The 18,510-nt window shown below is 38.0% G+C and overlaps 1 protein-coding gene across 1 annotated transcript in view; it reads right to left on the reverse strand.

The window, feature by feature from the left end:
- Nucleotides 1-2,968: 2,968 nt before the first annotated feature.
- LOC126324491 (pH-sensitive chloride channel 2-like) overlaps nucleotides 2,969-18,510 on the reverse strand; it is a 255,393-nt gene continuing 239,851 nt past the window's right edge. The window contains exons 9-10 of the mRNA XM_049994987.1: nucleotides 18,314-18,506; nucleotides 2,969-4,383 (exon numbers count right to left, since the gene is read on the reverse strand). Of these exons, the coding sequence (XP_049850944.1) occupies nucleotides 4,150-4,383; nucleotides 18,314-18,506 (427 nt within the window). The 3' untranslated portion in view covers nucleotides 2,969-4,149. The remainder of the gene's footprint in view (nucleotides 4,384-18,313; nucleotides 18,507-18,510) is intronic.

Here is an 18,510-nt window from a genome sequence, read left to right on the forward strand (position 1 = left end):
TGGACACAGGCAGACAGTGTCTGTTGGTAATGAGGATCACCCTGTGGCTAAACATGCCTTGGTGCACGGCCAGCACATCTTGGCACAGTGTTACACCGTCCGGGTTATCTGGATACTTCCCACTAACACCAACCTATCCGAACTCCGGAGATGGGAACTTGCCCTTCAACATATCCTCTCTTCCCGTTATCCACCAGGCCTCAATCTCCACTAATTTCAAGTTGCCGCCACTCATACCTCACCTGTCATTCAACAACATCTTAGCTTCTGCACTTCCGCCTCGACTGACATCTCTGCCCAAACTCTTTGCCTTTGAATATGTCTGCTTGTGTCTGTATATGTGTGGATGGATATGTGTGTGTGTGCGAGTGTATACCAGTCATTTTTTCCCCCTAAGGTAAGTCTTTCCGCTCCCGGGATTGGAATGACTCCTTACCCTCTCCCTTAAAACCCACATCCTTTCGTCTTTCCCTCTCCTTCCCTCTTTCCTGATGAAGCAACCGTTAGTTGCGAAAGCTTGAATTTTGTGTGTATGTTTGTGTTTGTTTGTGTGTCTATCGACCTGCAAGCGCTTTCGTTTGGTAAGTCACATCATCTTTATTATATAAACATCTATTATTGTGTATTTTACAAAACGATATCGGGAAGCAGATACTTCCATAAAATATCTAGAAATATGCTCATGGAGTGATTTAAAATCAAACTACGACATAAAAATAATCACAGGAAAAGACAGGTGCCAGATATATTCATTGGAAGAATCCTTAGGAAATGTAGCCAATCAACAAAGGGGGTAGTTTACAAATGCTCCTTTGATCAGTACTTAGACACTGCTTGTTGGTATGGGATCCGAACCAGATAGGATTAATAGAGGAAGTAGCGAAGATCCAAATAAGAGCAGCATGTTTCATTATAGGCTCATTTAGTAAGTACAAAAGCATAATGGAAATTATCAACCAACTCCAGTTGGAGATGCTGCAAGAGAGGTGTTCTCCATCATGGTGCAGTTTACAATTAAATTTCTGAGAGTGCTCATTCCTAGATGAGTCAATAAAAATATTGCTTCCTCCTACTATATTTTGTGAATAGACTATATGAAGATTAAATTAGAGAAATTTGAGCTCCATGGATGCTTACCACCTGTCACTCTTCCCACAAACCACTTGTGACTGGAACAGGAAAGGGGAGAAGCAACAGTGGTACATGAAGTATGCTCCTCCACAGACCACAATGTGACTTTCGGAGACTAGATGTAGAAGTAAGAAAGTACTGAATTATGTTCTCGCTCATATCTATTAAATATTTTCTTTAAATCTAAACCTAGCTTCATCAACATATCCCTTGCTATCAATAAATTCATCATATTCCCCATGTTATACATTGTCTTGTTAACCAGTTACCTGTTATTGTGTTTAAAAATCTGCTAGTCTAAGTACAAGGACAAGATCTCAGCCAGATGGACTTGAATATAAACTATTTACAAGAAGAATCTGTGATAGTCACTAGTCACAACACTAATTACAATGGTTGGAAAAGTATCACCCAAATCTTACATCACTTCTCATCCCTGTATCATGCTCCATAAGTTTTGTGATATCACTAACATTTTTTTATGAGCCACAGGTGCTCTTCCAGCTTCAACCTGTGTTACCTTACTTCAACTTGTGTTACACACTTAGCACCTTCTTGTCATTACACTTTTCTCTTGAATCTTGATACATACTCCCATTATGACACACTTTACCTTTTCCCATAATCCCCTACCCTGGTTTCAACAGTTTTCTTGCGTAGATTCTTTGATATCTTGCTGACTGAGCTTGGAGGGACCAGGAGATATATGGTGATGACATGCACAATGACCCATCTCACATCTGTGCTTTATCTCAGTAGCATACTACACTATTTTGAGTCAGGCAATACATGATGAAAAGCCAATAAAGTCTCACCATAAGACAATGCTGCAGAATGCAGTGCCTGTTGAGACACTAATCTATCTATATAATGGCTTTCAGATACCTAACCAAAGGGAAGGTTCACAGAAAGAAATAGAGGAGTATGACGTAGAAATGGGAAGGAAGAGAAAAAGCTCCACACACACATCTCAGTTTCTGTGTGAATGATAAACCACTTATTTACGAATGTAGACCCAGAAAAAAAGTACATGCCCTTCTCTGGTGGGTGCAACCTTGCATGGACACATGGTGTATTCATATCAGTGTAACAACAGTGGAAGTGTGTAGGTCTCACACACACTGCCGGGAGGCAGCATCTGACAATGGGTCAAGTAGTGCCAGCAGCCAGCTGAAGCCGGCATAGCATTCTGGCAGGTCGAGGTGACTCTGCTTAGCACACCAAGCAGTGGCAAGGCAAAGGCTGCATTGAGAAAACTGGATGGCATGATGGCCCAAACAATGGAATTCAGTGTAAGGGCTGTGGGCTGATGATGGCAGATGTCCATCAGATGCTGGAAGGTCCAGTAGCACAGCATCTATCTACATCTACATGGGTACTCTATAAATCACATTTAAGTGCCTGGCAGAGGGTTCATTAAACCACCTTCACAATTCTCTATTATTCCAATCTTGTACAGCATGCGGAAAGAACGAACAACTATATCTTTCCATACGAGCTCTGATTTCCCTTATTTTGTTATGGTGATTGTTTCTCCCTATGTAGGTCAGTGTCAACAAAATATTTTTGCATTCAGAGGAGAAAGTTGTTGATTGGTCACTAGTCACCTGCTTGCACCTGCCTGGTAGCTTGGTAGGAGAGTATAAATAATGACCCAGTGATCATTGTCTAGTTGCCTGACAACAATGGCATATGTGGCCAATTGGTGCAGTTTTTCATCACTACTGAGAAATGTGAGTAACATGTGAATCAGGTGCATTCAGATGCAAGCTACAGTCAGTTGATAAAGGTAAGAAACAAGGAATTTCAACAAGCTTCACTTAAAAATTAGTCATGATTCTTTTAGTCCTGAAGTTTTATTTGTGTGCATAGCTTAAAAAGTTTCACTTACTACAGTCAATCAGTTGCATAGTCACACTCTGACATGCATTCCAAATAAGATAAAGTACAACATAAAAGTGCTTAATACATTAAATATGTTAACAGAATGGTGGAAGCTCCATTAAATCATTTTATTATGATTTGGAATGTGATGCAGAAGCTGTTACATACCTGAAGAACCAGATTTCTGCATGTTTTAATTATAATCATTTTACTACAATGTGATCCATGACTTTAAGAAATTGCTGTGAATTACAAACCATACCAATTTCAGCCAAAAGTATTTGTACTTTTATTTAACATTTTACACATTCACCTATATGTCTTCTTACATACAGGTACAGAAGGAAAATATTTTTAAAAATTGCTGTTGTCACACAGGCCAATCACTCCAAACAATTTCAGATTTATTATAGTCCTACTGAAATAAAAAAGAACTTTCATTCTGAGCTTCCTCATTAGCCAGAATTCAGTCACAGACACTGTAATTACATAGCACTTGTGTGACTATGTTCCTTTGCTTTATGATTTGTACTATGCAGTATATCCACAAACACTCTTTAAACATTCATTTCGTTATTCTTAAATGAGTCATGATGAGAGATTTATATACAAATATATTTTACATATAAAACAGCCTTACTTACTAAAATGTTATTAGTTAATTTCTTCAACAAAATTTAAATATAGGCATACATAAATAATACCAGTCTTCTGACACAAAGTATTTACAATGAGATTTTTTGGCACTTACACTCACATAATGCTTCTGAGATGTAATTAAATATTAAATCTTCATTGGTCTGCTTAACTGAGCATGATTTCTTGATGAAACCAAGAGCACACACATTTTATTGCATCAGGCCAGCTTGATACGCAATCATATTTTGGATTTTCTAAGACATATAAGTACAACTATTATTTGTTGCTTCTATAGTCACTTGGAACCTTAATGTCAGTTAGGCACTGATACCTGCAAGCAAATTCACAACTTGCACTAAAATATTTACACACCACAGTTCTTTCAGATGCAGTGGCAAGTCCGTGTGCATCTTTTTACTGTATATGAACAAATTCAATATGTCTTCACTTTTGTGGCAACTGTCAGCAAGGCTTAAAATCTGTGTTGATGGATTTTCAGAAAATCCATACAAAAGACCAATAAAATAGATTGAATATAAGAAATGCAATGGGAAACACGATTCGACTTCGTTTATCTATCCATTGAGATATCTCCTTAGGAGTCATTGTTGTGAAAGATGCTGGTTGTGATTGTGATGTCTGGTTGCTTGAAGGCACTGGGAGACTGATCACACAGTTCCCATCACCATTTCCAGTGGGATTGGGAACATCAAGCAAGCTGGATACAGTCTGGAAAGAAACAATGAGTTAAAATTAATATTATAGTGAGATTCATTATTTTTGAAGTAGAGAAGGAACATTAAAACCTAAAACTATAAATTATATTTCCCTTCTAGTGGTTCTGAATGAGATATTCTAAATGGAATGCATCCATAAAAAACATCACCAATATTTTGAATTCAATTGCCTAAGAGAATTTTTTCATTATCGAGACTAATAGAAATATAATCTCTAGAAATACATTTTATGCTTTTGCTAAAGAGACAGTAGTGTCATATATCAAGGATAGCTTGAAGTACTTAATTCTGGGCAGGAGTGTGTAGAAGAACTGCAGCTCAGTTTAGAGAACAATTGACCAAGTACTGGGTAAATATTTATCTAGTATAACAGTTCATGAGGAACCCTCCATGGTATAATGGTCCCAGCAAAGAAACTTCTATAAAAACAGCAACCACTGCACAATATGTGTAAAACAAGGCACAGAGCTCTAGAATGAGAGATGCTAAATGAAATGCATTTGACTGTCAAAAAGATATTGCTTGAAGTGTTCAGTGGCAGCCACAACAGACTGTTGTTGAAAAACATATCACAGAACCTCAAAAAAATTCTGGTCTTATGTTAAGGCCATTAGTGGCACCAAATTTAGTGTCAAGACACTCTTGGATGATAAACAAACAAACAAAAAGTTACTTTAGAAAAATATAGAGCCTAGTTCCACCAAAATGGACTAAATGTATTTAAAACCCAGATGCTGCAATTTGAAAGAAAATCAGTAGAATGAAGATACATAAAAATATCTTGCAGTGATCAGGAGCTCCTGGAAGCAAACCATGTAAAGTTCTTAGGCCTAAACCCACGCAAAAATTTAAATTAGAAGGTACCCATAGACTTCTTAGAAAATAAACTGAGTAGCTTAGCATTTGTAACTTGTATTTTGTCAGGTGTCCCAAAAAGAGACACTGTTACTTTGAGCTGGTTATCTGTTATTGCATAAGCTTCTTGTGCATTTCGAGTGATACTGCCTTACCAGAAACTAAGTCCCACTACCTTAACAGCTTTTTTAAGTGGTTGTATTACTTAACGAGACACGTCTTTAACTCTGATATGAGTTACAGCTCACAGAGACACACACATTCGCAGAGACACCTAGAGACAGAAGGGCGTCACAGGTAACCCAGATGCAGGTGATACATCTTCACAGCAATCACGCCCTTTACATAAAAAATATACAGCCTCATAATCATCTACCTTCCTGCGGCCATGAGTACATATAAACAAAGTTCACACAGGAACTAAATAAGAACTACTATCACCTACAACTTCACTAAAATGAAAAGTAAGATAACAAATTACATCTCTATGATTGATCATTGTCATCGTTGCTCACATGCGAGTGTGTATAAGGCTACAGGCAATGTTGAGTTGAAGACTGCTGTTATCACAGCTAAGAATAAAGTTAAAGTTAAAGGCATCGCTTCTTGTGCTGTTATTGATGGACTGTGTGAGTTTTTAGACTGTAGATTTGACTTTGCTTAAAGTCAGGCTGGTGCTATGCCACCTGGCAACCGTAATGGTTGGTTAACTGTTGTGTTTGATAAATGTGGAGGCAAAAGTGTGTACGGTCACCTTGAGATTTTGCTCATAGAGATGTAATTTGTTACCGCATTTTTCATTTCAGTGAAGTTGTAGTTGCTCTCTGAGTTCTCTGTGGTGCCCCTGTGTCTCTGGGTGTCTCTGTGAATGTGTGTGTCTCTGTGAGCCGTAACACCTCTCAGTGGTAAAGACATGCTGGCTTAAGTAACACAACCACTTAAAGAAGCTGTTAGTTTCTGGTGAGGCCAGGTATGGCACAGGGTTTAGTATTACTAGGCGTGTAAAGGAGAAAAATTCATTTCCAGTTGTGCAATGGCATTGCAAAAGAAAATAATTAGAAGCAAAGGATTTCTGATGGTACATTTTCTTTTTTAAAATTCTATCCTTCCTTTCCCTGCACACATATGAGTTTTGTATTTTATTACATGGAGAATGACATTCATCTGTACCTCTCTGTTTTCAGCATAACTACAACACTCATCACAGCAAGAATTTTAAATTTCTAACACAATGTTTGAAGTCCTATGATCAAAGGTCACAGTATGCGAGGATAAAAATTTACATTAAACTAACAGATTATGTTTACTGTACTTGGAGTTTGGTTTGTTGAAAAGACTGCTCTTTACTCTTCTGGTGACAAAGTGTTATTAATACTATTTGTGACGTGACATTCATTTGTTATCATTTGGAGAGAGAAGTTTGATCATGAGACACACCTAAAGGGCATACGCATAGCGACTGGTGGGGTTGGCTCAGCCAGGCAGCAAGCGAGAGGAGGATTGAAGATGCCGGCGAGCAAGTGGTCAGTGGCAGACCGTTTCACATAGACCTGTCAGTTTCAAACAGCTGATGGGTATGTGACATCATGTGGGTTCAACCCATTCCACCACATGGCTTTAAGACAATGCTTTATCCATGTTTGTGGGGATTATATGCAAATGCAAATTAGTATTAAAAGTATAGTATGACAAATGACAGAGGCTGAGATGCTGATATGATTTATATGGATTTTGTATCAAAATAATTAAATAAATAAATCTGAAATAAGTGCAATTTACTGAATAATTTATAACCTTTGAACCAATCAAAGTACAGAATAGAGCAATTGCTCATTTTAAAGGTCTCATTGAAATGCAACAACTGACATACTTGTATAATTTGCAGAATAAATATTGCACTGGTAAAACACCAATTTTATTAATTTGTTGATAATAATTAATTAAAACAAGTAATACAAGATATATACATAAACAGCAAGGCAGTGTATGATAGCAGGTATCGTTCAACATCATCAGTTTGTGATATTTGTAATTATTATATGTTGTCTATGTTTATTCATAATTTTTGCACAGTTCTACCCATGTTTGTTTAACCTTCATATACTTGTAAATTATGATCAGCACATGAGAAAGAGTGCTTCAAATCTGTGAGGAAAGTGATGCTTCATAAAGTATGTAATGTTGTTTAGTGGCACAAATGGATGAAAACTATTTTTGCACTCTGCAAAGGTAATTGCAAAATATTGAAACATTAATGTTGGGCAAACTATTGCAGCAACAAATTTGTGTAATGTATGTTTTTTGATGAGAATTTGAGCACTGAAAAGCAGTTACATGACATAGCTTGGGGAATTTTGGATCAAGGCTATTTAAAGAGAGTTCTGCATGCCTTTGCTGACACCAGACCAGTGTTGCTTGATACAACTACTTTGGTGATAGTTTTTGCAGTTCCAGAAGTGTAAAACTTAGTAAAACATGTGTGTGCAACCAGAATATAGAATTTTTCATGCCGGATCTGGACTTGGAATATTTTTCGTGTGGAAAACATTAGGGACTTGTGTTTTGTAAGGAAACAGGATTTTGCTGCAAAATCATAACTATGGGACTCTGTTTCCATTTGAGTGCTGCCAAACTTAGCCACTGAAGCGGTTCTGTGGGACTCAGTTTATTTTCAAGCATTCCAAACTGCGTTTTGGAATGCCAACAGGACTTAATTTCTGATATGGTCAGGTTCGACTCTAATTATTTTCACCACATTTAGTTGACTGATTCTGAAACAGTGCCACTGGAATTTAACTGTGTTTAAACTAGTCAGGGCTTTGAATATTTTGTGGCAACTGACACTGAGGCATTTGTGCTAGTGTCGAGTGAACTTTAGATCATCGGGATTTTGTTGTGTTTTAGCAAACTGATCAATTTGCTAAATATTGATCCACATTTCATCATTCAACAACTTTTGTTAAAATTTATGGCATGTTTGAGCATTAATGAAAACGGCATGTAACTGTTGGAAGTTAACACCAGTGAACTGTAGTTAGTTATGAATAAAAACTTGTTAATTTTTTAATGAACATGTGCATTCGATGCTTCATTTGACATCAGCTTCCTAGACTGTTCAACATTTGTACTTGTTGGTCAGCAGCATCAAGAGTATTTTATCCATGCACTTTAACAGATGTTAAATGCATGTGTCTGGGAGTAGAAAGGGTAGGAGATCATCCATGAGCTAGACAATGAGAACCAGAGAACAGGTGCATTTGGTGCCCCATTCCATTCTGCCGATCATCGCATATTGAAGAATTCACAGAGTACAATTTCACAGTTTGAACAAGGGAAATATATATATTTTTAAGTTTTTTGTTATGTTTAAAATTATTGTGACTACTTTGTAGCTGTATCTAAGGAAAATATCTGACTTCAGCTGCCAGAGACTAGGGTCATTTGTGTGCATGTGTGTTACGTTCCATACTGGATTTTCCATTGTTCGTATCTGAGGGATGTATGTAAAAGATTTGCATTCATCTTAAAAATGATTTCATTGTAAATCTGGACAGGCCTTCAAAAATTTTAGAAAATGAAATGAACAAAACATATTTCACATTAAAATCCCAGAATTATCAACATTCATTTATCAGTGTTCCATATACTCCAATAACCCTTATGAATGCTCTTCAATGCATGCACTTGAAGTGTGCTTCCTGATATTCATAGCACGTCTGTTGCTTCCACATGCTTGCTGCAAATCTATTGGTAGTGAAGAGAGCAGTAACAATGCTGCTGTCACTTTTAACCACTATGAAATACTTTAGATGCAATACAGTTTCATTAATTTAGAAGTTCTTTAAAGTAACCCACTAACATAACAGAAAATTTTATTTTTTTAATGTGATCACAAATCTAAATATTTACATGAAGGACTCCTGAAAATGACAGTACCATTCATAGAAACACTCTATCCTAAAGCAGAATGTAAGTGGCCTTTGTTGTTATTTATGTTCCATCATTGCATCAGTGGAAGAACTCCTAATGCTTTTGCTTCTGGTTTGGCTCTATGGTTACCCTACATTAAACCATCACACAACTGTCAAAGTGACTGATATCAAGATAAGTGACCATGGGATAGAAAATCAATTGAAATAAGTCAACAAAGGTCAGCCCACTGGTGCATATATCAATATATGAAAGAACGGGCTGCTCTTCTAGCAGCAGTGTACTGTAGGTTGCTGAGGGAGTGTAGCATTGGAAAACAATGCAGGTCATTTCAGTTTTTGGGCACACAAATTATTGTTACATTTTTTATAGACCAAAAATCACAATCATCACAGATTCTGAAAACAGTGAGTATGTGAAACCCAGCTCTTTATCTTCATCCTCTAGACCCAGAAAGCAGTAGATACTAGTGCCCAGTTTTATGCAATGTGCTTCACTTCTAAAAGATGTTCATTACAGTTCTGCACTGCCACCTAATGACCAAAATAAGAGAGTACAGAATATCAGATCAGCTGCTAACAGCCCACCTCTGAACTGCTTTGATGACTTCCTTGTAAGGGGGGTAGGACGTGAAACGGGCCGACTTGGAGCAGGAGAGGCACCACAGGACATTTTAATTTACACTGTCTATACTTCTAAAAATAAATTCATAAAACTTTGTTAGCATGACCAGAAAGGATTCAGGATTCACACGCATAGCAGAGGAAGTTCAAAACATAACAAAACATTTTGTTTTACATGTGAAATTTCATCATTTTTTCATTTGGTATTGGCTGCATTTGTTGCTGTAGGTACACTTTTCTTCATAAGTAAGAGAGATTCTTTGATGAATTTTGCACAGCATACAAACCATACTTTCAGGTGTATGATACTCTAGAATTTCCCAAATCTGTTAAAAACTGTGGTAAAAATTGAGATAATTAACTATAAAAACCGAGTTTTCTCTAAATACAAAGTTTAAAAAGTAACAGCCCATTCATTTTTCCATAGATTAAATTAATTCTAGAGTTTCATACAAATGTAAGTATGGTTTGTAAGCTGTGCAAAATTTATCGAAGAATCTCTCCTACTTATGAAGAAAAGTGTACCTATAGCAACAAATGCAGCCAACAGTAAGTGAAAAATATCATGAAATTTCACTCTTTAATAAATATTATTTTTTTCATGTTTTTGAACTTCCACTGCTATGAGTGTGAATCCTGATTCCTTCCTGGCCATGCTGACAAAGTTTTATGAATTTATTTGTAAAAGTATAGACAGTGCAAATTAAAATGTCCTGTAGTACCTCTCCTTCTCGAAGTCAGCCCATTTGACGTCCTACCCCCTCTTAATCTTACCTGGTGGGGATCACAGACATTCAAGCAGTGCTCAAGAATGGGTCACACTAGTGTTCTATATACAGTATCCTGTACAAATGAACCACACTTTCCTAAAATTCTCCCACTAAACCAAAGTGAACCATTCACCTTTCCTACTGTAATCCTTCATGCTTGTTACATTTCATGTCACTTTGCAGTGTTATGCCTAAATATTTAATTCATATGAGTGTGTCAAGTACACACACTAATTCTGTACTAAAAAATTATGGATTTCTTTTCCCTACTCATCTGCATTAACTTACATGTTCTACGTTTAGAGCCAGTTGCCATTTATCACACCAACTAAAATTTTTGTCTAAGTCACCTTTATAATCCTACAATCACTCAACAACAACTTCCCATACACCACAGCATCATCAGCAAACAGCCACAGATTGCTGCTCACCCTGTCTACCAGATTCCCTATGAAATCCCCAAACCACCTTCCCTACCCTCTGGCTCTTACCCTTGTAACTGCCCCCGGTGTAAAACCTGTCCTATGCACCCTCCCACCACCACCTACTCCAGTCCTGTAACCCGGAAGGTGTACACGATCAAAGGCAGAGCCACGTGTGAAAGCACCCATGTGATTTACCAACTGACCTGCCTACACTGTGACGCTTTCTATGTGGGAACGACCAGCAACAAACTGTCCATTCGCATGAATGGACACAGGCAGACAGTGTTTGTTGGTAATGGGGATCACCCTGTGGCTAAACGTGCCTTGGTGCACGGCCAGCACATCTTGGCACAGTGTTACACCGTCCGGGTTATCTGGATACTTCCCACCAACACCAACCTATCTGAACTCCGGAGATGGGAACTTGCCCTTCAATATATCCTCTCTTCTCGTTATCCACCAGGCCTCAATCTCCGCTAATTTCAAGTTGCCGCCACTCATACCTCACCTATCATTCAACATCATCTTTGCCTCCACACTTCCGCCTCGACTGACATCTCTGCCCAAACTCTTTGCCTTTAAATATGTCTGCTTGTGTCTGTGTGTGTGTGTGTGTGTGTGTGTGTGTGTGTGTGTGTGTGTGTGTGTGCGCGCGCGCGCGCGCGCGCGCGCGTGTGTGTGTGCGTGAGTATATACCTATCCTTTTTTCCCCCTAAGGTAAGTCTTTCCACTCCCGGGATTGGAATGACTCCTTACCCTCTCCCTTAAAACCCACATCCTTTCATCTTTCCTTTTCCTTCCCTCTTTCCTGACGAAGCAGCCGCCGGTTGCGAAAGCTCGAAATTTTGTGTGTGTGTGTGTGTATATGTGTTATTTTATTGTGCCTGTCTACCGGCGCTTTCCCGCTTGGTAAGTCTTGGGATCTTTGTTTTTAATCTCGCGCACACACACACACACACACACACACACACACACACACACACACACACACATACACACACAAACACACACACATATCCATCCATACATATACAGACACCTGTATATGTATGGATGGATATGTGTGTGTGTGTGCGCGAGAGTATATACCTATCCTTTTTTCCCCCTAAGGTAAGTCTTTCTGCTCCCGGGATTGAAATGACTCCTTACCCTCTCCCTTAAAACCCACATCCTTTCGTCTTTCCCTCTCCTTCCCTCTTTCCTGAAGAAGCAATCGTTGGTTGCGAAAGCTAGAAATTTTGTGTGTGTGTTTGTGTGTTTTTTTATTGTGCCTGTCTACTGGCGCTTTCCTGCTTGGTAAGTCTTAGAATCTTTGTTTTTAATATAACAGCAGTCCTATCAGATTTCCATGGGCACTCCTGATTATATTCTTGTCTCTGATGAAAACTTGCTGTCGATCACAGTATATTGAGTTTTATCAGTTACAGAGTGTTTGAGCCACTCATATATCTGGCAAGCTATTCCATATGCTCATACCTTTGTTAACAGATTGGTGTGGGGCACCATGTTAAATGCTTTTCAGAACTTTAGCAATGCTATCCTGGTTTCTGTAGTTCGTAGGGTATCATATGAGAAGGGGGCAAACGGGCAAACTGAGTTTCACGTGAGCAATGGTTTCTAAAACCATGCTGATTTGTGGACAGAAGCTTTTCTGCCTCAAGGAAATTTATTATATTTGAACTGACAATATGTTCAAGAATTCTCCAGAAAGCTGATTTGAGCATGTCGGTCTGAAATTTTGAGGGTGTGTTCTTTTAGCCTTCTTATATACGGACTTTTGTCTCTATTAATCATGCTAGATAAAGGTCCCAGTGCTTTTCCTATTACTAGTTTTGTGTAGTCATCCCATTTTAGGTTGCTTCAAATGGGTAATCCCAGTTATTCTAATAATGTTACTATTTCATGTGATTTATTGCCAGTAGTATAACTGAAGAAGAATGGCTCTATCCACCTATTAATGTACAAACTGTTACATATGTTTATATTGAGGGTTAACTGACAACACTACCACTAAGCTTCAATCCAAAGCAAGTTTTCCTATGTTTCCCTACCTAATGGCATTGCAACATTCATGTATATAACAGAATCATTTACAGACAGCCTCATGAAGCATCTCTCATTATTTGCCTGTGTGTTTGTACTCTTATTATATTCCCATTTCAACCTCTGTAGGTAATAAACATTCTGATGAGTACACATAACCATATATAATAACATGGAAGTTTTCAGACACATTCTCAGTTATGCTACTTTCATTCCAGGGGCTGTCAAATCATTAACATACTACTAAGACCTTATCAATGTAAAGTGAACTCTAATGAATAAAATACATTATCTTCCTATCAGTAAATGGTGGAAAAATTTATAGCCTATGTAATTATGCAGCCACTAGTCTTGAGTGTAAGCTAGACTTACGGACTGCACCTAACAGCACTCGTGTGCATGTGCTGCATCTTCCTATGGTCCTTCATTTTCATCATAGTTCAGCAGCTATAGCACATACCAGTGTAGTAATATTGTTGACAGAATTACAACATTGTACACAAGTAATGAAAAGACTGATTTGCTACTTGATTACAATTTAACTGATGGTACAGACAGACTTGCTTAACATTGTATGCTGTGGCCCAACATAAATCCTCTGTATCATTTCACATTCACAGTAACTGAAAGAAGAGTGTGAGAAACTAGAAAGGTGAAGGTAGGTGTCAAATTTTCCAACTGGTGTTTTTCCAAAATTGTAATATGTATGTGTTATTCACTTTTTTGGTATGTACAGAAGTACTGCATCGTATTGAGAAACTTACCATACATATTGTAGATTTTCTGAATACTGTATAAATTTCTCTGCATTTTTGCCCAGTATAAGTTGTCAAAAGTGGTTGCCAACCCTCTATGCTTAGTCTGAATGGTTGTTTTCTAATACCTTTGTGAGCAACTGTCCACTAGCACTCACCAAGTGTTGGCTAAATCTTATACTAGTGTTGGAGAGTTGTCTATGGACAAAAGCTACATCCAGACTTTCTCCAGGAAGTTCAGGCAGTTGTTGTGGAGGAACACCCACAATGTGTAACAGTTTGCACAATGGTGTCTACAGTGTTGCATACTCCAGTCACAATTTCCTTTTTGGTGCTATTTACCAATGAACACACATTCAGTGAAGATGCCACTGTAAATGCACAGAGCACTCATATTTATGCTCATGAAAATGCATGTGTAAGTAGTTGGTAGCAACCAATGCAGATTATGTTTGAACAAATATGATCAGATCATTGGGCTATATCTAGTGCCAACCAGTCTAAACCTATCTATTCCATTTTCTTACAGTCTTCTCACTTCATTATTGAATGAGGTGCCACTGTCAGTTCACAGCATAATGTGAGTGAAAAATGATGGAACTCCAGTTTATTTTTAAGTAAATGTGCAGCACCACCTGGACATCACATTCTAAAAACAGCAGAGGTGGACCTGTTCCATGGCCACCATGATCCTCAGATGTTACATCCTTCAACTATTTTCCGAGGGTTTCCTATGAAAATTATGATATATAATACTCCAGTTACATCAGAAGAGGAAATAAATACACACTGTGACGGAAATACTGATGCAAGGATAGAGTGAGCTGGGTTTCACAAGACCTTTGTTTGCACACTCCAGGTTGACTACCATTAAGAACAGGTCATAACAAAGAGGAATAAAATATGTTCCATAATTTATAACAAACTGATGTCAGTGATACACACCTACAGTTACCTGCAATGAGTCTTTAATAAAATGGGAATTACCTTCACCTTTTCAAAATCACTTGGAATCCTTTGTTTCCCCAGTGATCTATAAAAATTCTTGTTAGAGGTAGAGCAAGCTTTTTTGTACAATCTATTTAGAGCTGTACAGGCACCTTATCATTCTCTATTGACTTTCCTTAACTGAGAAATTTTTGGTGGTTTTCTGTCTTGTGATAATTTATCTCCATATCAATCTTTTGTGATGACTGAAAGGTGGAACTGTATGACAATGTTCTTCAGTGAAACAATTTCAGAAGACCAGATTCTGTTCTTCAGATTTCTCTCTGTCAACTTCTGTTTCAGTGCCCACTTGATCACGAAGTGACAATACACGATTTTGGTCAATTTTCCGACTTTGTGTAAAACCAAACCTCCTTAGGATTTTTCTCCAGACTGGTCATCAAAATTTTATTTTTAAACTCACAGAATGCTTTCCACACTAATTTGTTTATACTAATTTTGTTTTCATTCAGCTTTGTTTATCAACAGAAGTCTGTCTTCTCTTGAATCTTTGCTTTTGTGCCAAATTTCTTACATGAATTGCCATGGGTATTTCTGATTACTGTAATGTCACCCCTGGGTTTGGTGACACATCAGACAGCAAGGTGTCGACACATATGAAAATAGTCCAGAGTTCATATATTCATGCGAGGCACAAGGTGGGCTAATTATGTCACATTGGCACCAAATTTCACCACCATTCTGCCCAACTTCACAGTGGATGTGTCACATGATGGGAAGGTCATCACATCAACCCTTACCCATGTCTCACCCACTTCTCTTGATTTCTGTTCAATGGAGGTCAAAACAATGATGCCTTGCATTGAAATCATGCAGGTTTCTGATAGCTGACTGAAGAAACTGTTTCAGGCACACCATCACTCAGAATCAACACAAAAAGTCCTCATTAGATGACATAAAGGGCATCAATGAAACCACACTTCCTCCTCAGTCATTCATTTACACACATCACATACATTAATAAAATGGCAAAAGGGTCACCCAAACACACCCTAGTTTGGCAACAATCTCAGTGCTTTACAGAGACAAATCTTGAGTAATTCTAGGCACCTGCAGCAGATAACCCCTTCAACATCCTCAGATTCCACATGTCTGCAAACAGGTGCCATAGCAGCAGCATAGTACCATTCAGTTGAAGGGTGTCAAAGGGATTGTCTGCCTGTGGGTGCCTAGAAATTGGTCAAGGGTCATCTCTATACAGATACATTTGTAAAGTGCTAAACAAAGATGTATGGGTAGCACTGAAGGTGTTGCTGAAGCAGGGGATGTTAGAGGGAACCCTTGCCATTTTGTTTTTGCAACAGTCACCTTTTCACTGCTAGAATTTGGCAAGGGGAGAAGAAGTAGTAGCATGAAGTTCCTGGTCACCAGTCTTCGTCAAACCTCTTTCTGTCATGAAATGAGTGCATGCAATATGTTTGATGGTGATCCTGTCGAATGGGGACATTATAACAAGGACATTCTTGCAGTTTCCTCTTTCTGATCTGCAATGACAAATACTCTCTTCCATGATTAATGTGGATGATCAACTTCTTTTTCCTATCATAGTATTCAATTCATCACTGAGAAGCTGGAGGGGTTCCTCTAACCTGAAAAACTTCCTACTGATCTGAAAAGTTTTTGATTGATTTGTGCTGACATGAAGAGGACAACAGTGACTAGAGTTTATTAACAAATTGCATATACCACAGAAGTTCAGATGTCTTTTTCTGGGTATGTAGAGACATCCAACAAAGGAATACTGTGATGTATACTGAGCATGTTATAACCATTCAAAATACAGGAGTTAATAAACCAAATAAAAGACTTATTCGATGGTGGAGTCTAAAAGGCATAACTGGAAAATTCTTTTCACCTTCTCTTAAAGAGTGATTCCAAGGTACTTGACATTAAATATGTTAGATATGGGGATCTTGTTAGCATGAAATTATACAGCCACAATTATACAAGAAGTTTCACTTAAAAATGTGTGTAATGTTGGTTCATTACATAATAAAATCAAAAAATAATTTTATATGCATATGTTTAATATTAATCCAATCTTTAAATTTATATTTGGCTTTTAAGCATTTTCTCATATTTCTGCTTTCATTATTTCTTTTGTGCCATATACAGAAGAACTACAGTATTTTTTTCTGGGGATATAACTTACAACAACTGCCTTTTATTTCCTTGTATATAAGTTACAAGGTCTGTTCAAAAAATTCTGGAACATTTGTAATTTCACACCAATGGTGTGTTGGAACAAAATGGCATTGATATGCATTGCACATGCCTTTGTTTAATGTGTAACTACCAGAAGTTTCAGTGTTGTACATCTGTTAGCTATTGTTCAGTGCTGTTTTGAGTAGATTGTTGTGCTGCATAGTTTGCAGTAAATGGCAGAGTTAGCGGAGCAATTTGTTTGCATTAAATTTTCTGTGAAACTCCAGAAAACACCAAATAATGCAGGAAGCCTACAGTGATGAGTGCTTAAGCTGTACTCATTGTTACAAATGGTTCACACAGTGGACAGAGGTTAAAGATGACCCTCATTCAGGATGCCCTTCAATGTCTACTGATGACACTCTTGTCAGGAACATCAACAAAATTCTGTGTGTCAATCAAAGACTGACTGTCTGACAGATTGCATAAGAATGTAAGATTTCAGTTGCATCATGTCATGAAATCCTGACACAGCATTTCGGAATGCATCATGTTACTACCAAGTTTGTCCTATGGCTCGAGTTAATACCAGATAGACCTTTGCCTCACAATCTGTGAAAAGCTTTTGGATCATGCAAATGAGAATATCTTCCTTAAGAAAATCATAACTGGTAGTGAGATGTGGGTCTACAGTTATGAAGTTGAGACCAAGGTTTGATCTTCAGAATGGGTTGGGAAACGTTCTCCAAGACCAAAAAAATCTCATCAGGTCAGGTCGAATGTCAAAGCCATGCCAATCACATTCTTTGACTTTGGAGGATTCGTGTATCAAGAATTTGTGCTAATCGGTGGTACTATCGGAACGTGTTGCGATGCCTGTGAGAAAATGTGAGAGGGGAAACAGCCTAAAATGTGGTGAGACAATACATGGCTTGTGCATCGTGATAACACACTCTCACATTCATCCCTGTTGGTACATGACTATTGCATAAAAAACTAAATAACTGTGTTACCTCATCTTCTGTGCTCTTCAGACGTAGCCCCTGCAAACTTTTTTTTTTTTTTTTTTTTAATTTCCAAAGTTGAAAATCTCATTGAAGGGGTGATGATTTGCAATGATAGATGAGATAAAAGAAAATTTGCTGATAGCACTTTGCATGATCCAACATGAGGTGTACCATGGCTGCTTCTGTATGTGGAAATGGCATTGGGAGCAATGTATCAGTTGTGGAGGAGCATATTTCGAAGGATACCATGCATAATAAGTAAAAGGTAAGCATACAAAAATTTTGTGGATAAAGTTCCAGAATTTTTTAAACAGACCTCATACGTCTCTAATCCAACTGTGGGTGGAAGTCTCATAGTCACCTGTGCAGAGTTGAGAGAAGGTATACTAGAACGTTGTGAGTCCATGCCAGATGGGCAAGAAGATGACCGCCCTAAAGGCTGTCCATCCTTCCTGTCATTCTGCTGCAGGCCCAGCTGGCGCCGTGCTGTCCTCGGTGTCAAGGTTGACTTAAGAATGTATTTGCTATTTACCTTCTTGAGCTCTACATCATGCCTGT

This window comes from Schistocerca gregaria, chromosome 2 (genome assembly GCF_023897955.1).
Source record: "Schistocerca gregaria isolate iqSchGreg1 chromosome 2, iqSchGreg1.2, whole genome shotgun sequence".
NCBI classification, from domain to species: domain Eukaryota; kingdom Metazoa; phylum Arthropoda; class Insecta; order Orthoptera; family Acrididae; genus Schistocerca; species Schistocerca gregaria.